This window comes from Acanthopagrus latus, chromosome 18, assembly GCF_904848185.1.
Source record: "Acanthopagrus latus isolate v.2019 chromosome 18, fAcaLat1.1, whole genome shotgun sequence".
Classification (NCBI taxonomy): Eukaryota; Metazoa; Chordata; class Actinopteri; order Spariformes; family Sparidae; genus Acanthopagrus; species Acanthopagrus latus.
Window position 1 is genome coordinate 25,724,897 of NC_051056.1, and position 21,409 is coordinate 25,746,305.

The 21,409-nt window shown below is 43.7% G+C and overlaps 1 protein-coding gene across 2 annotated transcripts in view; it reads right to left on the reverse strand.

Annotated features, from left to right (window-relative positions):
- Positions 1-1,809: 1,809 nt before the first annotated feature.
- tnmd (tenomodulin) overlaps positions 1,810-21,409 on the reverse strand; it is a 71,586-nt gene continuing 51,986 nt past the window's right edge. Inside the window, exons 4-7 of one of the 2 annotated variants that reach the window (XM_037076108.1) lie at positions 18,651-18,758; positions 11,333-11,495; positions 9,853-9,956; positions 1,810-4,356 (exon numbers count right to left, since the gene is read on the reverse strand). In XM_037076108.1, the coding sequence (XP_036932003.1) occupies positions 4,147-4,356; positions 9,853-9,956; positions 11,333-11,495; positions 18,651-18,758 (585 nt within the window). In that variant the 3' untranslated portion in view covers positions 1,810-4,146. The remainder of the gene's footprint in view (positions 4,357-9,852; positions 9,957-11,332; positions 11,496-18,650; positions 18,759-21,409) is intronic. The other variant, XM_037076109.1, reaches the window with a different exon arrangement.

A 21,409-nucleotide genomic window follows, 5' to 3' on the forward strand; every position in this document is an offset into this window, starting at 1 on the left:
GCGAATCTAGAGACAGCGTGGGCCAAATCAAAACAATCCCAGGGGCCCATTCCACCCAGTGTGTATCCCCATCATGTTAGAAATAAAAAAATGTACGTATTCCAAAACATTAAAAATTCCAACATTTACAGTCGCCTCCATCGATCTTGCGTCGGGGGATGAGGGAGGAAGTCGTAACGTGAATCGAACTTTAAACTCCTCAGTGATCATTTCTGAGTCGTGTTGATGGATCTGGATGCTGGTTGTTAAACGAGGAAGACAACAGCTCCCACGATCCCACACTGACGTCTTTTGTTTCGTTTCGATTGCAACATGTCTAAAAAGGCAGAAAATATATCCTGGCATTTAAAAAAAAATACACAACAACCCGAGACTACTAACCAAAGATGTTTTCATTTTGTGAGCAGGAAAACATACCGTTTCAAGGTGAAATTCCACCGACTCTGTCTTGTTTTTCTGTTCTGTCTGCTGCGGCGTTTAAACGCACTCACTAAATATTAGAGTAATTTACTTCACATCACTTACATCATGAGAAACTGTATCTTTGAACGGGAAAACCATGAAACGGCTTCAAAGGCTGCTGATGACTGGAGTCAACTGGTTTGCTCAAGATGCTTTCAATGACCTCTGGAGATTTGTGTTGTAGATACCAAGACGTGGGTTCACTTTTCTGCATTTGGACCGTCTCCATTTTTTTTCTTCTCAAGTTCTTTATCACCACCATCGTGTGTGTGTGTGTGTCTTTCTGGGTCTCCTCTATAAGGATTTTCTTTTTTTTTTTTTTTTTTTTAATTGTGCGAAGTTTGACTTTCATGGTTAATATTGGACTTTTTGTCCCAACAGGCGTGAGGAGCTCTCGGGGAGCCGAGCTGTAATATCTGTATCAGCCTCTCCAGTCAGGGTGAGCCGTCCCATTCAGACCGGCTCTCAGGGCTTCCATGGCAATTTACGCTCACGACTACACAAAAGAGTCCTCAGAGTCCTCCGAGACCTCGCCAGATAGACAACTAACAGCATCTTATGGAAAAAAAATAAAAAATACTTTACAGTATTTCCTCGGCACCAGCAGCAGTAACACAAGCATGCTCAATGCATCCGTTTTACTAAACACTCGACTATTTGATGTGATAAACAGGAAATAGTGAGAAATGAATTACATATACGATGATTATATGAACTTTTGTGAAACGCCTCGGGGGGCTCTGCGGTGCACTTGTCAGTTTATTTGAAGTATGTTTGCAATTATTGCATTTGTTAACTCGTGCCACTATATTTTTTTTTACTTGACACGTTGCTTTGGGCCATTGGCATTATTGATTTAAAAATAACAATATGGTTGCCGTCTGAACTCCCATTTATGAGCGTATCCATAAAACATTTACATACAGTAATACGTTTCGCCTCTTTTTCAGTGGAAAGCCATTTCACTGCCAAATATTATTGATATCACTGACATTATTATCACGCTGAGCCAACACGAGTCAACATCAAGATTCACTAAGCATGCGGAAACAAACATTATTATGCACCCGATACACGAGAGAGAGTGTCAGGCTATAAAACAGAAACAATAAAAGCATACATGTCCAGCGTCTTTTTCCTGTCGAGGCACGTTTAATTTGACGCTAAGTGTTTTTGCTAATGAGCGATGGGACTCGGCGGAGACGCGGGGAGCGGGTTCTGCCTGTTCGGCGGGCTGCGACAGACAGATTCAAACCCACACCGCATCAGCTTTCACACAAACACCCCGGAGTGCAAAGTTTCTTTCAAGGAAATCCTGTTGTTTTCATACGATAGGACAACTGAGATTATTCATACAATGAGATTTTAATTGGAAAAAAAATAAGGGGGAAGAGATGGAAACATACAGAAGGCTTCAAAGTGAAAAGTGTGACAACAACCGTGCTCCATTTTCCGTCTCTCTGTTCAGCGTTTGAGTATCTCGCTTAGCTTCGAATACTCTTGGGCATTTTGTGCAACTTGTTATTCCGATGATGGAACATCAATTACAAATGCCTGTCTCGCTTGCTGATCCGTTAGCTGCAGATGAGAGTTATTTCAGCTCGACAGATTGAGATGTGGTGTTACAGATTAAAAAAAAAAAAAAAAGTTGCCTTGGCAAAGCATTGAGTGTTTGAACAGTAGCACTATTTAAAGCATTCCGTGTCTGGAAACAACAGGGAAAAACAATGGAGGCTAACACAACAGTAGCTACATCACAAAGGACAGCTGAGATCTGTGCATCTTTAATTATACCTCCTTAGTGTAACACGATACCAAAAACAGATAAAAAGACGTGTTATGAGACGTCGCCAGGCTTTAGGCAGCTTTGTGTTAATTCTTCTCTGCCATGTTGGCATTATTAATATTATTTGGTAACACTTCAGACGAGGGAACGCAGTTTAACCGTTAGCGAGTGGCTTATTAGCGCACACATGAGCAGCATATTGGCTTTTTATCAGTCACTATAAAGCACTTATCAATGACCTCTTCTGCGTGTGGACACCAGCAGTTTGACACACAGGGCTCCACTGGTGAAAGATTTGTGAGAAAGATTTGAGTTTTGTGTTTTGTCACAGAAATGTATGAAGTGTTGTTAAGCGAGAGTGACTGTTGTTGTGATTGAAGAGGGCTCAACCCCCCTCTCCTCTTAAACTTAACTAAACAGGCTTTCAGGCTCTCACAATGGTTGTTTTTAATCGCCTCCGAGCCCGTTTGTTTGTTTGTTTGTTGGTTGGTTGGTTGGTTGGTTTGTGAAAAAACTACTGGGCGGATTTCCACAAAACCTGAATGGACGAACGGTCTCTGCCCAGGAAAGACCCCATTAACTATTGATGTGAATCAGCACAAAGGGGCCGGATGTAGCACATTTAAATAGGTGTTCACTGAAGGTTTAGTCTTCTTTTAGTCACTTTACTGTAACAAATAGTGACAGAAACTTGCAACTACACCAACGTACGGCTGAGACAGAGAGGCGTAACTCAGTTATCAGATATCAGGAGGTTACTGAGAACACACTTCTTGAGTCGTACACTCAGTTTGGTTAGATTTAGGAAGATGGGATGTAAGTTCACTATGTTTATAAGTGAGAATGTGTCGCTGTTGATTTTTATTTCCACACTGAACACTAACTGCAGCCTCCTGGGTGTGTTTACAACCCGACCTCCTCCCCGTTCAGACTTTTCACTCTTTGTTCGACTTCACCTGATTTTCCTCCTTTGCTGCTGAAATGATTACTGTGGCCACTAGAGGTCGCCACCTAACAAGAAACATAAATATGGGTCAAAGCCGACCTTTAAGGGTGTTTTTTGGGATGATATAATGCTCTAAGAAGACTGATAAATAGCTGATATGCTGCTAGTATGCAAGCTCATAAGCAACTACTCAATATGTGTTCTCTTATCTAAAGTGTTACCAAAATATTATCATCATCGCTTGTTTAATTTCTCTTCCTAACTTGAATATCTTGCATGTAGCATTATAACTGTATGCGCATGTAACATTATATATCTGGTGTCTTTACATCATTTCTACCATGTGTTGTGTGTGAGAGAGAATATTAAGAAGTGCTGTATGACTTAAGCAAGCGACATTATTGAGTACAGGGAAGGTTTTTATATGCTAGTTATACAAGAAATGACAAAGGACCTAATCACAAACAACTGAGACAATATACAGATTATATACTTCGTTAAATGTGTAACGTTATAGCACCATTCTGATTCTTACAAACGTGGTTGTACTGTTCGTACATTTACATACATTACAGTATGAGTAAGAATCCATTAAGTGAAAAAAAAATAATAAATGAATGCATGACAAAGTTAAGGACACACAGTAGATTAGTTTCTGGCGACATCTTCCAGACTAAATTGCTCCCATCAAACAGAGAGGATGCTACATGAGTGGATAAGCAGAGAAAGTCAGACAGCTGTAGACGACCACTGTTTTTTTTTTTTAAAAGAAACAATCAAAACACTTCAAATGCCATTAAGACTGACTGAATCGCAACGGGCCAACTTTCAGATTGGTTAATAATTGTCTGCTTTGGTCTCACAAGAGATCTGGATTATTTATCAAAGGGAGAATTTTTTTGCACCTTCACCAACAGAAACAAGTTTAGATCCCAGACGGCACCATGCCTCCTCAGATCCTCCCCAGCATGCGGGCGATCCACCAGTTGCACGGCATTACGATCTGACAGATGACCCGGCCACCTTGGTAGTAGTACGGCCACGGGTTGAAGCCCCCCAGAGGCTCGTGGTAGCGGCGGCAGTAGCGGTAGCCGCGGCGGCAGTGCTGGCAGCAGTAGCCGCGGTCGTCCAGACGGTTATCCAGCTCGATTCCGACGTCTCTCTGCAGAAGGACACACACAGGAGCGGACGGGGTTACAATCACACACATGACAAATGCCAGTCCTCCCGAAGGCAAGGACAGGAGAGGAAGACGAGGAGGAGGAGGAGGAGGAGGAGGAGGAGGAGGAGGAGGGGGGTGGCGTGAATTGATGAGCCTGCTTTGCTTGTAGGTCAGCAGAATATATGTAAAACCCAAACAAGAGTGAAAAGATCAGAATTGATGTCTGTGGAAATGCAAAGTTGTGCCATGCTTGATGACTGTGACAACGAGATCAAGATAGCGGTGGGAGTGAGCGAGCTTCATTTAAGCTCCTGGAGCATAAAACATGATATAATACCCTTGACCTTTCTATTATACCGGAGGTAGCACGCCACAATCCCCCTCCGTCTGTGGATCCAGCATTCACAGCCTCTCCTCCAGTGCTATCCTCAATCAAAGGGACTCTAACATTGGTAGTTACCAGCATAATTACACTATTTCTTTCATCTCTGACCTCTTAACTCCCTCGACCGGAGCCCACACTCTGCACCAAAATGGCAGCCCCTCCTCCAATAGAGCATTCAAATTAGAGCTCCCCACGTCTTGGCGCCCTCCCCCTGACCTTGACTTTAAGTGCATGGCACATTCCTAAAGCAATTAGCAGAGTAATGATCGCCTAACAAGGATTCTTTCATTTGCTCTTGCTGGCTGCCTCTGAATTTATAGAGGGGCCAAATGAAACCCAAACGAAAGGTAAATTGGGTAGAATTAATGGCCCTTGGATTTTTCCATTGTGCTGGTTGGTTCATGCCCTCGTAGACTCGCGGGGGCTGAGTGCCATGCCTTTGATCAAGAGCGACTCCAAATGGGGTTCGGAGAAGTGCCACTTAACTCACCGCGCAAGTTGAGGCAGCAACTGCCCTCAGTATGCATTTGACCACATTTCAATCTCTTTTAGTAAATGAATCCCCAGAGACAATCCGGCGCTGTCTCGTTAAACTGCTCAGATCCAGGAGTCGATGACTTCACATTCAGAACCGACCGACATAATTCTTACAACGCGCTCGCAGTGACTCAGCTACATGCAACAGTGCAGAACAAAACACATCCGCTGCTGGGACCAGAGAGTGTGTGGGGATTGTTTAAGAGGACAGGACCGGCAGGAACACACGGCTGAGTCCTTCTGGTCCCTCGCCGCATTAAGTTTGGGAATTAGGGGGTTTTCTTGCATCTATAAGTCAGAGGGTAGTCAATCACGGAGGATTCACGCTCATTGTATTTGCTTTCTTCGCCGTGGCAGCTGGCAGACTACGATCACATAACAATAAATTCACCATAAGCATGACTCACAAAAGAGCGAAGCCCGCGTTTGATGCGAGCGATGATAAATTGAGTAAAATTACACCCTCGTGAGACACACTTAAAACACACAGAAAGGCTGCGACAGATGATATCTACCGTCGCTGGGTTTGATTTATTACTATGACAAGCGCAGGTAGGCTTTTAATGATTTATTGTTTCAGTCAAGTTTCAGGTCATCAGCTTCCAGGCAACAATCTGTTATGGAAACAACACGAAAGCTGTCAATGGACCAATGATAATCTTATCTGCTCCTCGCAGCCCGAACTGGGTTTGTTACGAAACGTGGCGCTCCGGCTCGGAAAATGAAGAAAATATTTTATTCAAATGACGCCGCGTTTATCAAAACAAACAGCCAATAGGCGGCATTGTACCTTAAAGACAATTAATCAGAGCTATCCTTTTAAAACGGAGGGTACATATTAATCACCGCGGCTTTGAGTTGCCATCTCTAGTGGGATGCCGCCGTGATAAGAATGGTTCACCTTGGGAAATCTGAGGCAGTCACTCAAAAACAAGCAGCATTAATGAAGAGTAAAAGCCATTACCCCCTTGCTGCATCTGATTTCATCACACACTCACGTATACACGCGCAAACACACACACACGCACGCACACACTCTGTGCATAATATGAGGCACTGGATATGAATGAGTCTGCAGAGTAGAAAACTGCGTCAGTCATTCAATAAGATGTAATGAATCAAAGCACGACTCCTCTAATCTCCACACTTGTTGGTGTTATTTCACACGCGCTGATCACCGCTCTTCATGAGCTTGAAGCACATGCCTGGATGTGTTATTAAATCTCATAGCAGAGCTCGTCACATTCATTCTGGGATCAAAACAGCGGAGATAACATTTCTGTTTCATGGCCTGCTTTGTATTCAATAACACTGTTTTTTTATTTTATTTTTATGTAGAGGCACAGGACAGTGCAGCACACCACAACGCCTCGCTGCTTGTCCTGATCTCAGATTCTCATCTCGCGGCGCTCTACAGTCAGGTGGAATGACAATGAAATTGGGTGTAATTGAATAAGGCGATAGTCCTGTATTTCAGTAAACTCTGCCGGTTTACCAGGAGTGATAAGGAGCTTTAGCTTCGGTGTAAAGATTTCTCCAGAGGCACAAACAGCTCCTGCATTCATGGATTTAAATTCCTTCAGCTTTCTGCACTCTTCTCTCTGTTATGCATGAATGGTCGTGCAGCTTGACCCTGAATGAGGCTCCCAGCGGTTTGTAAGCCTGGTCCAAGCTTCATTCACGATGGAAACACTCAACGCAGTCAGAAACACACATCCAACATGTTTACACGTGTATGTGTATGAGGTCATTTCATATTGGAGGTCCATCCTTGCTATGTGGGTCAAGGGCAGTGGTAGCATCCCTTCAGCCTTGTCAGATGGTAGTTATTCAGTTTGAAATGTCCAGGGCCACCTCTGATACACACTGCTCTCTGAAATGGCAGCCGTGGCAAAGGTCACTTCCATATATCTGTCAGCCTCTGTCACAAGGACTCCAACAATTATTCTGCTCAGACGTGGGAAGACGCGGCGCAGAAATTCAGGAACGCAGATGAAGTGAGTGCTTGTTTTTTAATGTGCCAGGCTCGGTTTGTGTGTGTGTGTGTGTATATGTGTGTGAGTGTGATAGATAAAAGGCTGCAGGTAGAAAGGGAAGCACAGCGAGCGGCAGACTGTGTGTGTGCTTGGTGGTTTGCTGACTGTGTGCACATTTACATGAGTTCTGAATGAAGCAGAAAGAGGTTTTGGCTAACACATGTGGCATCCCACTGGAATGAGCGAGAGAGTTCAGACTCCCAATTACAGACTGCCGCCTGCCCTCTGCTTGGCCACAAAGGCCTTTGTTATCGCCGGACCCACAAACAGAGCCTGGATGTGCTGCTGGAATGGATTGCAGTGGTATGCATAACTCAGCTGATAGAGGCAGAACGTTTCAAAAGACGAGCCGAGTTTTTCATCCCCTGGTATGTTTTAATTGCATAGCACTGCATCTCCTGCCACAGACGATGAGGGAGAAGACACAGAAGCTGGGGGGAAATTGAGGAGATGAGCGGGAGGTGTTTCTGGGACAGGCCTGATAAATGTCAACATTACAGGACGTCTCATTTCTCCTCACCGTTTCTCACCGCTCTGAGGAGGAGATGGAACCCGCCTCATTATCCTTGGATTTAGCTTTAGTGTCTATTCACCTGTAAGTGCTGAATGTGTGTGTGTGTGTGTGTGTGTGCATGTGTGTCGGATATCTTTCCACCCGCACATGTTCCTGCGATCTTCAGGACCAAGACACACGTAGCACATCGCAAATCGGTCAACTGCCTTTTGTGTTCAGCACCTGTATTACCGCTTTTCACCCAAAGTGAACCAAGCGCTGGTTCTGGTTTAAATTTGGATCAACCTGTGAGCCTTTTAATAACTAATCTGCTCGTCCACCAGCATGAGAGCCACCGTAGACTCGCATCATTCAGTCACTGCATACCTCTCCAACGTCCCAGCATTGTTAGGGACAATTATGGAACTCGGACCAAATATTCCTACACCTGTTCCTGGGTTTGTACTGCTGCAGTGTCATCCAAACATGACAGGGGAAATCTTTTGTTTATTCTCACGTGGTCAGAAGAAGCTACACTAGCTCTGGTTGTTAAAAATGGCTGTCGTAAGTGGTTTTATTTTGTCCTCAGTCATGATCAACCCGCTCCAAGCCCCTGACCTGAGCGGTTCTTTGTTCTAGACCAGCAAGGTGTCAGTTCTTTGGCCAAAGAAATGCAAAGAACTGGTTCCAGAGCGGACACTGGCTCTGAACCAGCACCTGAGCTGCCTTAGTCGAAAAGAGGGACATGAAGAGGTAATTAAGTGGTAGTAGTCTGTATCAGTCATTGCAAAAGGGAAACTTAGATACACAAACTGTTGTTTTGATTAATGATGTTATCATTTTCACACCTCTATCTCGCTAATATAACCACTTCTAATCGAGAATATGTCTGATAAAAAGCTGCAGCATCGCTGGAGAAGACTGAGGAGAAACTGCACCACATGAGTGAAATCATTAATACTACAGCGACGGGCTCGAGGCGCTCTCCTTTTCTGATTCCTCTCACCAACGGGCTCAGCTGCCGATTCTACCAGCTCAGTCTATCGAAGAGCTGCCGACAACGGCGACTTGCGCCAACCGTGCGGGAAACACCCCAAACACTCGGGCCACAGACGCTCACTGATGGCTGGCGGTAGACGGTCGGCCAGATTCCACAGTGCATGTCTGCAGCCGGAGCAGCCATTTTAGACGATGCTTGTGGTTCCACCAGGTTACAGAAGTGTACAGACGCTGCTCTCTTCAAGGATACATGCGACAGAGGGGGACTGTAGCTGCTTCAAGCTGCGGATGAACAGCACAAAAAAGAAACCATGTGACTAAGAAGGCTACTCATCGATGGTATGAGCACAAAGATCAAGGAAAAAAAAAATGAGATAAACACAATCAGAGCAACCAGAGCCACGATATAAAGCAGACATGACGCTCTGCTATCTGATGGGAGCCGGAACAAAACTGCGTTGCAAATGCAAGGTCACGGTTTGGAATCAAGGCGTTACTGTGCAACTGCTGTGTAAAGTGTGCCAGTATGACTGCTGCGTAATAAACTGCTCTATATGATTCTCCCTTGCAGTCAGGGATAATTAGCCGTACAGCGGTGAGTGGTTTACTCGCAGAACACCAAAATATGCTACTTGGCCTTCCCATTCATTTTATACGCTTTGATAATTAAAGCATTATTAATAAATGCAACTTATCTGTGCAGCAGTGAGTGACCTTGAGAGTGCTGCTTTGTGCGGCGCTCTCCACCGCCTTGGAAAAGAGGAAGTGAAAAGAGGAGCTATCGGGTGCTGTAAGGCACAAGTTGCTGCCTTTGAACGGCTGGATATTCCTCTCAATTAATGGAGAGACATTAAGGGAGTCTTCAATGAACTGGCCTTACTTAAACAGATATATAGAGCAATTGCTGTGCCCTCTGGTGCACAAAGTCAGTTTTAACATCAATTAGTGAGCGATTTATATGCAGAAAGAGTCGAGGCAGAGCCGGAGCTGATTGAAGACGTTACTGTATCTCGTGGTGTGGTCCCTGATTGACGTGGTGAACTTACATAGTCGTTCACGGCGACGTGGTCCATGACGTCGCGGGCGAAACGCTGACCTGCGACCTCGGCGTCGGGCGCATCCACGTTCTCCACATTTTCCACCTCGGCATCTGAATACACAGAGGGAGCAAATAAAGAGACGGGATGTTCGTACGCCCGCAACAGATTTTCTTTTGTTTGAAGCAAAATGAGAAAGCTGCGGCTCGTGCACTCTATTTTCTCAGTGGCTTGATGTTAATTACTAACATTCAGGAGAAATACTTTCCAAGGTTTTTTAATGCTTCTGTCAAATTGTGTGGTTGTAATACCAACACAGTGATTTTCCACTAATCCTGAAGAATAAAGCCCACACATCCTTCTGAGACAAAACTCTTTAAAGACAATCTCCAGATAATCAACAGCAGTAATGGAATACCAGATTTAATTTGAGTTACTCATACTTTACTGACTTACTAATTTTTAAATCATCTGCATTCTGTTTAATAGATTATTTACTGTTTCCAAACCAGAATATTCACACATCATCATTGTGAAATGAAAAATCCTTCTGTGAAAAGTTCTGCAGAATTATTCTGTTTTGGAATCTAAACACAACTGAAAAAGTTTTATTCGGCTACATTTTTCTTTTTCTGAGCAATAACAACCCACGAATTTGATTTTGAATAATCTTTCAATATTAACATTTTGTGACTTCCTCCTTTTTCAATATCCGAGCACCTTGAATTTGATTATAAAAAAAACCAAAACAAGTCTTCTGTACTTATTTCTACAATGCAGAGCAGATTGATGGGCAGATTTTCTTCACTAATTTTAAGAAAAATGTACCTGAGGGACTTTTTGCAACACAAAAACATAAACGATCATAATAAAACAGGGTTGAAATCAGCTCCACCTCAGAAAGCTACAACATGATGTTCATGTGGTAATAAAGGTGATAATAATTCAAAATATGTTCGCGCTGACAAAGCTGCAAAATGGCCGACTACAGTGAGCATCTGCATCGCGACAGCTGTGACACACCTGAATATATTCAGTAGTATATATTCATGATGCTTACCTGACGCTGAACAAGATGTTTGGTGCCTAAACCTCACCAGAGTGTAAGCACGAGAGAAATGGAAAATTCTTCCAAATCAAACATTTGCAACATAAAGAAACATACAGCTTGAACTCATGTGTGGTTTTGGAGAAACGTACTCAGCCAACATTTATTCTGGCGATTGTTATTATCCTGCAGAGAACTGGGCCGACATTTAGCTCTTTACCCCTCTTACTTAAATACAGCTCTGAATGCAGGACTTGTAATAATGTAGAATAACTTCCACGTTGATACTTAAACCTAAATAAAAGATCTGAATGCCTCTTCCACACACTGGCCAGCTGGGGGCTTATTTGGTCTCTGCAGACGTACATATAACCTGTGGGAATGCCCTCCAGTGGGTGTTAATAGCCTTCGTTTACAGGCAGAGGTGCCCCCTGCTCTCACCGCTCAGAGGGGAGGGATGGATCCAGTGGATGGGCAGCTCCTGGCAAATCTCCCAGATCTTGGAGTCAAAGAGGAAGGCCGAGTTAACGATGGGCTCCTCGGCAGGAACCCACACTTGGGAGTCATCCACCTTCGTATCCACGGCCTCGGATGCATCCACCTGCTGGAAACACCACACGCACACTCATATATAACATGGCATGTCAGAGCCTGTAAAAACGTCCAGGCCCGACACAAAGTACTGTCCTGCATTTGCACTCTCTTCCCCTGAGCCGTGCAGCCTCATCGTTTTATCTATCACCTTTTTGTCCGCCGGGAGGGCGGCAACTTCCTGACTCCAACTGCCCCGACTCGCTCCTCTCCCTCTCCCTCACCCTGTTCTCGAGCCTCCGGCATGCTCTTTCTATTATACATCATTGAAATTCACAGACAGTGATGATTTGACTTTTAAATGACTTTAGAAGTGGTCTTCATTACTCTGAGTGTGGCTGCAGTATCGTTTAATGTGACAGACACAATAAAGCCTTGCATTCGCCTCCACCCTCCTCCTCTCCTCTCCTCCCTCCCTGCTTCCCTCCCCCCCTCCACCACAATGCTTCGCTTGGCACCCAACACTATCAGTGGGCTTAATTTGTTGATACTGTAGTTCATGAGCTGTAAAGTAAACTATTATTGCTTAATGATAGGGACTACATGTCAGTGTTGTCTAATAGAGACATATGAAGGGGATTTGGTAATGCTCTCCCCTAACAGTGGAGATATTTATTTTCTTCATGTATATGTAAATACACACACAAACAAACCCCCTCTTCCCATCCCCTTGTTAATTAGCAGCCCAGAACAGAAAAACAGTTCACTTGACAAATGTTTTTACAAGGTGATTTTCTCCCAGTCTAAAGCTTAATTGCACATTAGTTAAGCTTGACGTAGATTCCTGGGGCTATAGTCGGAGCAGGAATCATTTATATTGGGTCGTGCCCCCTCCCTCACGTTCAACCCCGTCACTCTCGCTTGAATTAGAATTTTGCTTTCCGTGCCGCTTCTTGTTTGTCATCCAGCGACACAGTTGTGACCTGCAGAGACGGGCGGAGAAAAAAAAAAATAAATAAAAAAAGCCACATTCTGTCACATCAAAGATTGGGTTGCAGCACATGAGGTGCTTCACCCGAGCTTCTGACACACTTTCCCCCACTTTTAAGCTCCGGCCAGCAGACTTATAATGACTCGGAGGACTGGTGCGGCGCGGTTTATGGTGGTCTGAGCCGAGAGGGGTGGGGGTGGGGTGGTGGGGGAGTTGCTCTGGCATTGAGCAAGTGCGCCCACCATTCCCGTGGCTGCAGAAATTAAAATCAAACTGGAGGAACACAAACAGCACTCTCTAATTGGACCTCTTAGCCACTGAAGCCAAGTGAGTCTTCTCTGGGAAGTAAATGGAGGTCACGACAGGGGGCTCACAACATGACTTTGACTTCACAGTTGAGAAACGACTCCAATAACTTGCAGGAGAGGGCCTGGGGGGGAAGTGGTAAAGGTCAGCATTTTAGCATGGGGCAAGGATTTCTAAATGCCAGCTGACAAGCACAAAGACAACATGATTACAGTCCACCAGTTTATACTCTCTTTTGAAAGGCTTTTCCATTTTGGTATTGACAAATGATATATTATTACAACACAAGCAACTTTTTTTTTTATCAAGTGTTGGACCTTGGGAATGATGGTAATTTGTTTTGTGCAGCCTGCTCCTGGTGTATGTAGTCTTTCCGCCTACAGTGCACAACTTAATTATACACCAGTTGTACTGTAGTTAATGAATTTACCCTCTCCTGCCACTCTGTCCCAGGGGTGGAAACACTGTCTACATGACACGATGTTTAAAGTGCTGCTATGTTTGCCAGGGATCAACAAAGATTTTCTCATGATACCCTAGAGCTTTTCACACACCGCACATAACGCAGGCAGGGGAGCGGGTGTTATTATGCAGCACTACCAGGTGGTGAACTTTAGTTGACACCTATATTCAGGCAACTTACAATAAGAGTGCTGGCACTTGCTTAAGGGCACTAAAGGCCTGGTCACACCTGCATTTAAAGCAGTGAGATTTCACAACAAAAATCTAAATCGTCTCCTGTGGATTTGCTCGTGGGGGCAAAGCAAATCCGAGCCCATTTTTTTGGGGATTGAGCTCAAGTTTGGTGAACTTTGACATGCAAATTAGCACCACAGACAAATAGCAAACTGTCATGATGGTGCTGACCTTTGAGGGAACAGACAGACGAGGAATCCAAACCAGACGAAGCTGGAAGTATAAACTGCTCCACGAAAGGAGAGATAGTTAACAGACAATTATACGGCAGGTGGTGGCGTCACAGTTCATCGAAAAAGGACCCAAACGCAGACACAGAGGCAGGCGGGTTGGACAGCAAAAAGGATGAGCTGATATCCAAAAATCTGACATCCAAAATCCTAAATGCAAACCAGAAAATAATATGCAAAGGAAAGTCCACAGAAAAAAAAGTAAAAAGAAATACTCAATGGAAGAAAAACAAGAAACTGCAGATAATAAAGCAGAAACACAGAAGACACACAGAGGAAACACAGAGGACAAACAGAGGACACACAGAGGACAAACAGAGGAAACACAGAGGAAACACAGAGGACACACAGAGGACACACAGAGGAAACACAGAGGACACACAGAGGAAACACAGAGGAAACACAGAGGACAAACAGAGGACACACAGAGGACAAACAGAGGAAACACAGAGGACACCCAGAGGAAACACAGAGGAAACACAGAGGACACACAGAGGAAACACAGAGGAAACACAGAGGACAAACAGAGGACACACAGAGGACAAACAGAGGACAAACAGAGGAAACACAGAGGACACCCAGAGGAAACACAGAGGAAACACAGAGGACACACAGAGGAAACACAGAGGAAACACAGAGGACAAACAGAGGACAAACAGAGGAAACACAGAGGACACACAGAGGACAAACAGAGGAAACACAGAGGACACACAGAGGAAATACAGAGGACACACAGAGGAAACACAGAGGACACACAGAGGACACACAGAGGAAACACAGAGGACAAACAGAGGAAACACAGAGGACACACAGAGGACACACAGAGGACACACAGAGGACACTCAGAGGACACACAGAGGACACACAGAGGACAAACAGAGGAAACACAGAGGACAAACAGAGGAAACACAGAGGACACACAGAGGAAATACAGAGGACACACAGAGGACACACAGAGGACAAACAGAGGAAACACAGAGGACACACAGAGGACACACAGAGGACACAGAGGAAACACAGAGGACAAACAGAGGAAACACAGAGGACACACAGAGGACACACAGAAGAAACACAGAGGAAACACAGAGGAAACACAGGACACACAGAGGAAACACAGAGGACACACAGAGGACACACAGATGAAACACAGAGGACACACAGAGGACACACAGAGGACACAGAGGAAACACAGAGGACAAACAGAGGAAACACAGAGGACACACAGAGGAAACACAGAGGAAACAGAGGACACACAGAGGACACACAGAGGAAACACACAGGACACGCAGAGGACACACAGAGGAAACACAGAGGACACACAGAGGACAAACAGAGGACAAACAGAGGAAACACAGAGGACACACAGAGGAAACACAGAGGAAACACAGAGGAAACACAGAGGACACACAGAGGAAACACAGAGGAAACACAGAGGACACACAGAGGAAACACAGAGGACACACAAGGGGAACAGATGCAGGAGGACAAGGGATGTAGAGGACACAAGCCGAAAACAGTTGAACCAACAATGTGTTAAGAAAAAAACTTATTATTAAAACTTATTGTCTGTTCATGTGTTGTCCGAATTATCAGAAAAACATTTTTTCCAATTAGTATAATTCACATGAATGCCCTCACAACTCGGAAAGTCTGAGGAAATTCTATACACGAGTTATCGAGTAGACGTAAACAAAAGTAAATATTGGATTGATGGTATAAACCAAAGTAATGAACAGTCATTGTAGCTTTTCCTTTGTGATTCCTTGTCACTCAAATACTGGAAACTGCAGTCAACGTGCTGTTCAAGCACTCCGAGTGATAAAAAAATGCTGCATTACTTCCTAAACTACAACTGCTACCAACTCAGAAGATGGGACCATCTGACGAGCACGTGAATGCAGCACAAAACACACACGGGCTGATGAACATATGAAACGCAGGTTTACACAATAAAGGGTGTGAAAACAGACAAAGACAGGAAGTGGATGGATCTAACCAAGTGTCACACGGCTGTATGTTTATTAATAATCTAGTTGTAAGTATTTATAGATCATCTCATGCTTAGAAGTCCATCACGATGGATCTGTGAGGCTAACATGCTGACATAACACACAGTTATCTCTCAGCCTCACTTATTTACCAGCAAGCCCTGACTAGTACTATTTTGCTGCACCACATCCAGGTGTGAACGGGCCCTCTGACCTTCTGGTCGTCCTGTCAATAACTGAGCTCATACCTTCATGCAGACCGAACACACTGTGTGCTTACAGGACTTTAGTGTATAGTCACATCCTCTGCTGTGGTGTTGTTCCTCAGCGCACTGTTTCTCTGTTTGCAGTCGTTGTCTGTGTGGGAGGTTTTGGGCTGCTGGGTGAGCTTTGGTCATCCATATTAAGTGGCTGTTTAATGGAGCAAGCAGCACCCGTTGACAATGTTAAGGGGTGTGAGGGAGGCAGATGGTGGTTTCTGTGTCAGACTGGGGGAACTGGAATGAAGCTCAGGGATTACTCCTCAGACATTTTATAGAGGAGGCAAATTGAAAAGGGAGGAAAAAATCCTGGCAAACAATTCATGTTTGTCACCTGGTTTTCCCTCGCAGGGGCTGCATTTCCTTATCAGCCGCTTGCAGTTTTTCCGCAGTTTTTGCCATTGTTTTTCACCTCGGCTGTAAAGCCTGCCGCGGCTGCTCTGAGCCCTCTTTCCTAAAAGCCTGTGGCTGGGTTAAGCTAGGAACCATTAGTGCTTGGCTTTAACCCCTGTGAGCTTTATGTGTTTCACCACAGGAAGAGAAACTTGTGCTGATCTGCACCAGGGTCACATGTGGGTGGATTCTCACAGAGGACAGATCGGGGGCTGCTGGCTGAAGACAGACCTTGATGAGGTCAGGTCAAGGTCACTGTTTATCACCTAAATATGCCCCGCCTGATATTCACAGCGTGTCTCTTCAGAAGTTCAGTGTTTTTGTGGCAAAAAAAAAATCATCCTCTGCATAAACAGCAGCAGCATCTGGTGGTAGAACTCCAGCGGAAAAAGTAACAACAAAACTTCTTTTCAGATGACATTGGAGAGACAATAACATAAAGGGCAGTCGCGGACATGAGTCACATAATTAATGCAACGTCTGGGGAGTTCATTCACAGTCCAGGTGAAGCAAAGAAATTCCAGTGCACACCAGATATGTCTAGATCTTCTTCATTTACTGTTTCAGTCAAACACCATTACAAAATTGTGAGTGAAAAACATGTTTTGCATCGTGACTTCCTGTCACCGCAAGTAGCTGGGCGATCACCAGAAACACCAGGAAGCTAACGGCCAGTTGTCCAGTAATCGCCCAGTAAAAACACACCTTGGGTTCTGTGTGGATTAAAATGGAAAAAAATCAATATAATATATTCGTGTGTGAGCTCCAGAGGTGCTGATTTTGTTACCTGCAGCGTGTAATGAGCAAGTGTTATGCCAGGCTAGGCTAAGCTTTGGCTGTTGTGTAATATAAAGAATTAAGAGTGGTTTCAGTCTCCTTGTTTGACTCTTAATGGTATAAACATTTATTCCTCCAAATTCCATTTTAGAGATAATGAACTACACCTTGCCAGAACTTATGTTGATATTTTACTTTTACAACAGAAAACTGTTTGTCTTCCAATTCAGATACAGCATCTCATTTGTTTTCCTTAAACATCTGTTATTTGTGATACAAACTCGGCTCGTCGCAGCTAAAGGATCATTGCCATGGTGCATTCTTCACCTGCCATGCAAATCCTGCCCTTTGTATGCCGACACAACAAATAAGTAGCATCTAAATGTGAATTTGAGGAGACCCAGTTGCATGTTTGTGGCTGCCTGGTTAGCTCTACTTAGCCTGACAGCTGATTCAGGGCTGCTTGGAAGGTGAACTGTAGCAGCATATAACCGATCCAAGTGATTGATCACAACAACTACATGTGAACCACTGCTTAAAAACACCTTCTAAATTTAGATTATATTTAATAAGGTGTAGAATCTGTTTCACTCAGAGTGAAATAAGGGGCTTCCATAACTACTGGTATAAGCCCTTGCCACTATCCTGGCCGTAGATGAATTCACTTCGTAGCTGTGCATTAAGCCAATTAGGCTTCACAGAGCACAAAAGAAGACAGAAAAGGCACGGACATATGGTGCTGCCTGGGCAATTAGTATCTGTAAACGTGGATCAGACATAATGAAGATGAGAGGGGGACAAAAACCAAAACAGCATTTGGTTTCTGGGGGTAACAGCTTGTGTTCTTAAAGTTAAAACTGAGACTGGGCTCTTTGCTTGGACTGACAATTGGCATATTCTGTTTTTAAAATGAATCCGTGAGCGGTGAACGTCAGATATTTGCCAGCTACTGTAATTCTTCCCGGCTACAATGTGAAATGTAAATGAGAGCATGCAAGCAGAAGAGATATTTCAGCGAGGGATTTTCTCTTTGAACATACAGCCCACTCAGTGAATTGCACTGTGACACAGAAAAATTGGGATTTTGATTGATTGAATCTCTCCCATTCCTTTTGCTGAAGTTCACATGCAACTATAACAGAGAGAGAAAAAAAAATATGAATCACTCTAAACTTAGAGAGGGAGCCTTGTGAATTTTACAAAGAAATCTTCTTTTTAAAAATACCATTTTAATGGCTTACCTCTCACTCAGACCTCTATTGCACCCTTCCCCCTTTAGGCTATTTGGGTAGAGCCTTTGGAGGAGATGATTAAAAATTAATATTGGCTCAAGATTGACAGCAAACACCATTTGATGTGAGCCACAAAGAGGCTGTGGGTTTGTGGGCAGCTTTCTGACGGTTTCACAGGCACCACAAACCTCAGTTTATTCTTCAGTGAGAGGCGTGGGGAAGATAGGATAAGATGGACAGGCTGAGGATTTGTGTGGTGCTCACACTACTCTGGTTATCTCCCTACAATATGCATGACAGCCTCTGTCGGACTACTGAGAGTCTGAGGTGCAGACAGACGAGGGAGGAGGCGTACCAGTAACTCCGCGTCCTCAGCCTCCACCTCTGCCACCGTGGGTAGTTTCCTAGTTTGGGTCCTGATGTAGCACCTCTGATGTTCGGCAAACCGGATCCCAGTGATTCCCTTTGAAAACAGAACAAGGCATGAAGGGATAATCAGAAATTCAGACGTATGTATCATTCATTAGCTGTCTGTGATGTGGATATCCCATAAGCACTGAGGCGATGGATTTAAAACGCTCAGCTTTTTGCTGATAATCAAAGCTCTTAAAAAAGTCAAAGAAGTTAAAACCTAATGAGTGAGAAGAGGTGTGTTCTGATCTCTTCTCTTTTCTTTTAGCCCGGAAAGAAACCGATGACTGCTTGGCCCCTTGCAACACGGTCTTGATTTCAAGCTGAATAGAGGTAAAAAGGCTGGGGGTGTTCTGCTGTGGCTCTATAATACTTTATAGCAGGATATATTGCACAGGAGAGCCAAGTGACATTGTTGAGAATGAAGTGTTTTCTACAGAGAGTGCCTCCATTGAATTAGGCAGTCATAGGTCCCTGTCACTCTCTTAATCTGCGCAGTCAAGTGTGGAGTCACTCTCTTCAGCTCCACTGATGATCCTCCACCGTGTGGACTGTCGCTCTATTCAGTCTGACACATAGAGCCTCAATAGGCAAGAAAGATCTGTTAATTCTCTCTCGCTGCCATTCTATGTTAATCTAAGATATTCAGCCGGAATAAGTCTGAAAGACTTTTTTTTTTCCGTAGATCAGATTGTATCCAATTTATTTTCCGCGGAGTAGAGCTGCTCATTCAGCAGGCTGTATTAGAGCAGGCGTCAGGATCTACATCTGCCACGGCTGCTTTAAAATTGTATCAACTGAAAATTGTATGAGCTGTACCATGAAAATGGACTTGATTCAATCTAAATTTAATTACAGTAACACGGCGATTACAATGACATCTCCTTTGAATCGGGTAACTTGACCATGTGGGTGCCGTTTCCACGTTCTCTCTGGAGCTGTCACTCCGAGAAACCGCAGACCAGCCGCACGCGACGTGATACAAAGTGATGCCTGTCATAATCTACCGCATGTAATTTCATCTGTGCGGAAAAAGGATGGGGCAATAATAGTCTCAAGCACAACAGCATAATGTTTGTGCCAGGCTTTATTGTGATGAGTCTCTGTTTAATTTGGGTGTACTGAATTGGTGAGCCGCCGCAGAGGAGGAGAGGGCAACGCTGTGATGAGATACAATGATTACTGGGGTTGGTCAATCAGAAAATGAAGAAAGACACTAACACAGGGATGAGAAATGGAAAAGCAATGTCATTTTAACAGACAATGTTAAGATATTCATTCGCCGTATCCATTTGCAAGATGCTCATCTGAGTCTATTCAAGAGAATGGAGAACATGAAACTGCATGCATCATTCAGCTCCTGTGAATACAGAGCTAAAGCAGTGTCAGTGGGTATTAGTTCGGTTGACGCCTTGAAATGATCAACATGATTTTATGCAAAGGGACATTTCTCATTCGTTAAATATGTAATTTACAATCAGAATCTTTGTGCTTTAAGCCCCAGAATACAAATGATTTGATGAGTAAAGTTTGCATTAAAAAAAAAAAAAATCACAGTAAATTCAACATATACACTCAGAATTTCCAAAATATTGCACTGGATCACCAAGGTCCAAGCTGGATGCAGGCTATCCTCAACATCGTCAGTAGTTTTCCCATTTTCCTTTTGGGCAGATGAATATTGGAGGGGATTTTTGTTGCTTCCATACTGTCTGCTATTAGAAATGGATGCAGCACAGTGAGCAGCTGAAGAAAGTAAGGTGAAAGGTTTTTCTAAATTCCCCTCTGATTGTCAAACTTATTGCTAAAGGCAATCTGAAAAGGAGACAACACTGACTACATGAGACACCAAAAAGTACAACTTAAGTCCTTGTAGGCAAGTCTTGCTATCTTTTCAACGCCTGTGGGCATTTATTTTGGGCTAATAAGACCTCTTCTTATAATATTATGTCTCTGGTATAACCTCCACAGAAAAGTAGGTCTATTTCATATACAGAAAAAGCTTTGCACATTTATACAACTAACTGACATTTTCATGCTGTTTAGCTGGTTGGATAAACCTCTGCTAAATTATTTAATCTACAGGTTAATAATACATTTAGTCTTGAATCTATGTTATAGCCTATCTCAATCACTAAAGACTATGATTTTGTTAGCTTACTACTTTTATCCAGTGTGAAATAATTGTTAGTTTACTGTTGTTTTGTGAGCTGTATAGTGTTTTTATAGCTTTCTTGTTTTTGCCAGCTTGCTTGCTCATTGTTGGTTTGACAGTTTCTCGTCAGCTTCCCCGATGTCTTTAGTTGCCTGCTAGCTTATAGTTCGCTTGCTAGTGTTCTTGCTATTTTTTGTTTGCTAGCTCATGTTTTGTTAGCTTACTAGCTTCTAGTTAGCCTGCTAGCGTCAAGTTAGTGTGATAGTATTTCTTTAGCCTATTTGGCAATTTTTTGTTTGCTAGCTAATGTTTTGTTAGCTTACTAGCGCATAGTTAATTTGCTAGCTTGTAGTTAGCTTGCTTGTGTTTCTTTAGAATAGTTTGTAATTTGTGCTAGATTTTGTAAGCTTGCTGTTTTTTTTCTTTGCTAGCTGATGTTTGTAACTTGCTTGCTTGAAGTTAATTTCCCCATTAATCAGTAAAGTTGGTCATAACAAATTTGTACGGAAATATTAGCAAGCATGGAGTCCAGAGATGGAACCTTTTTT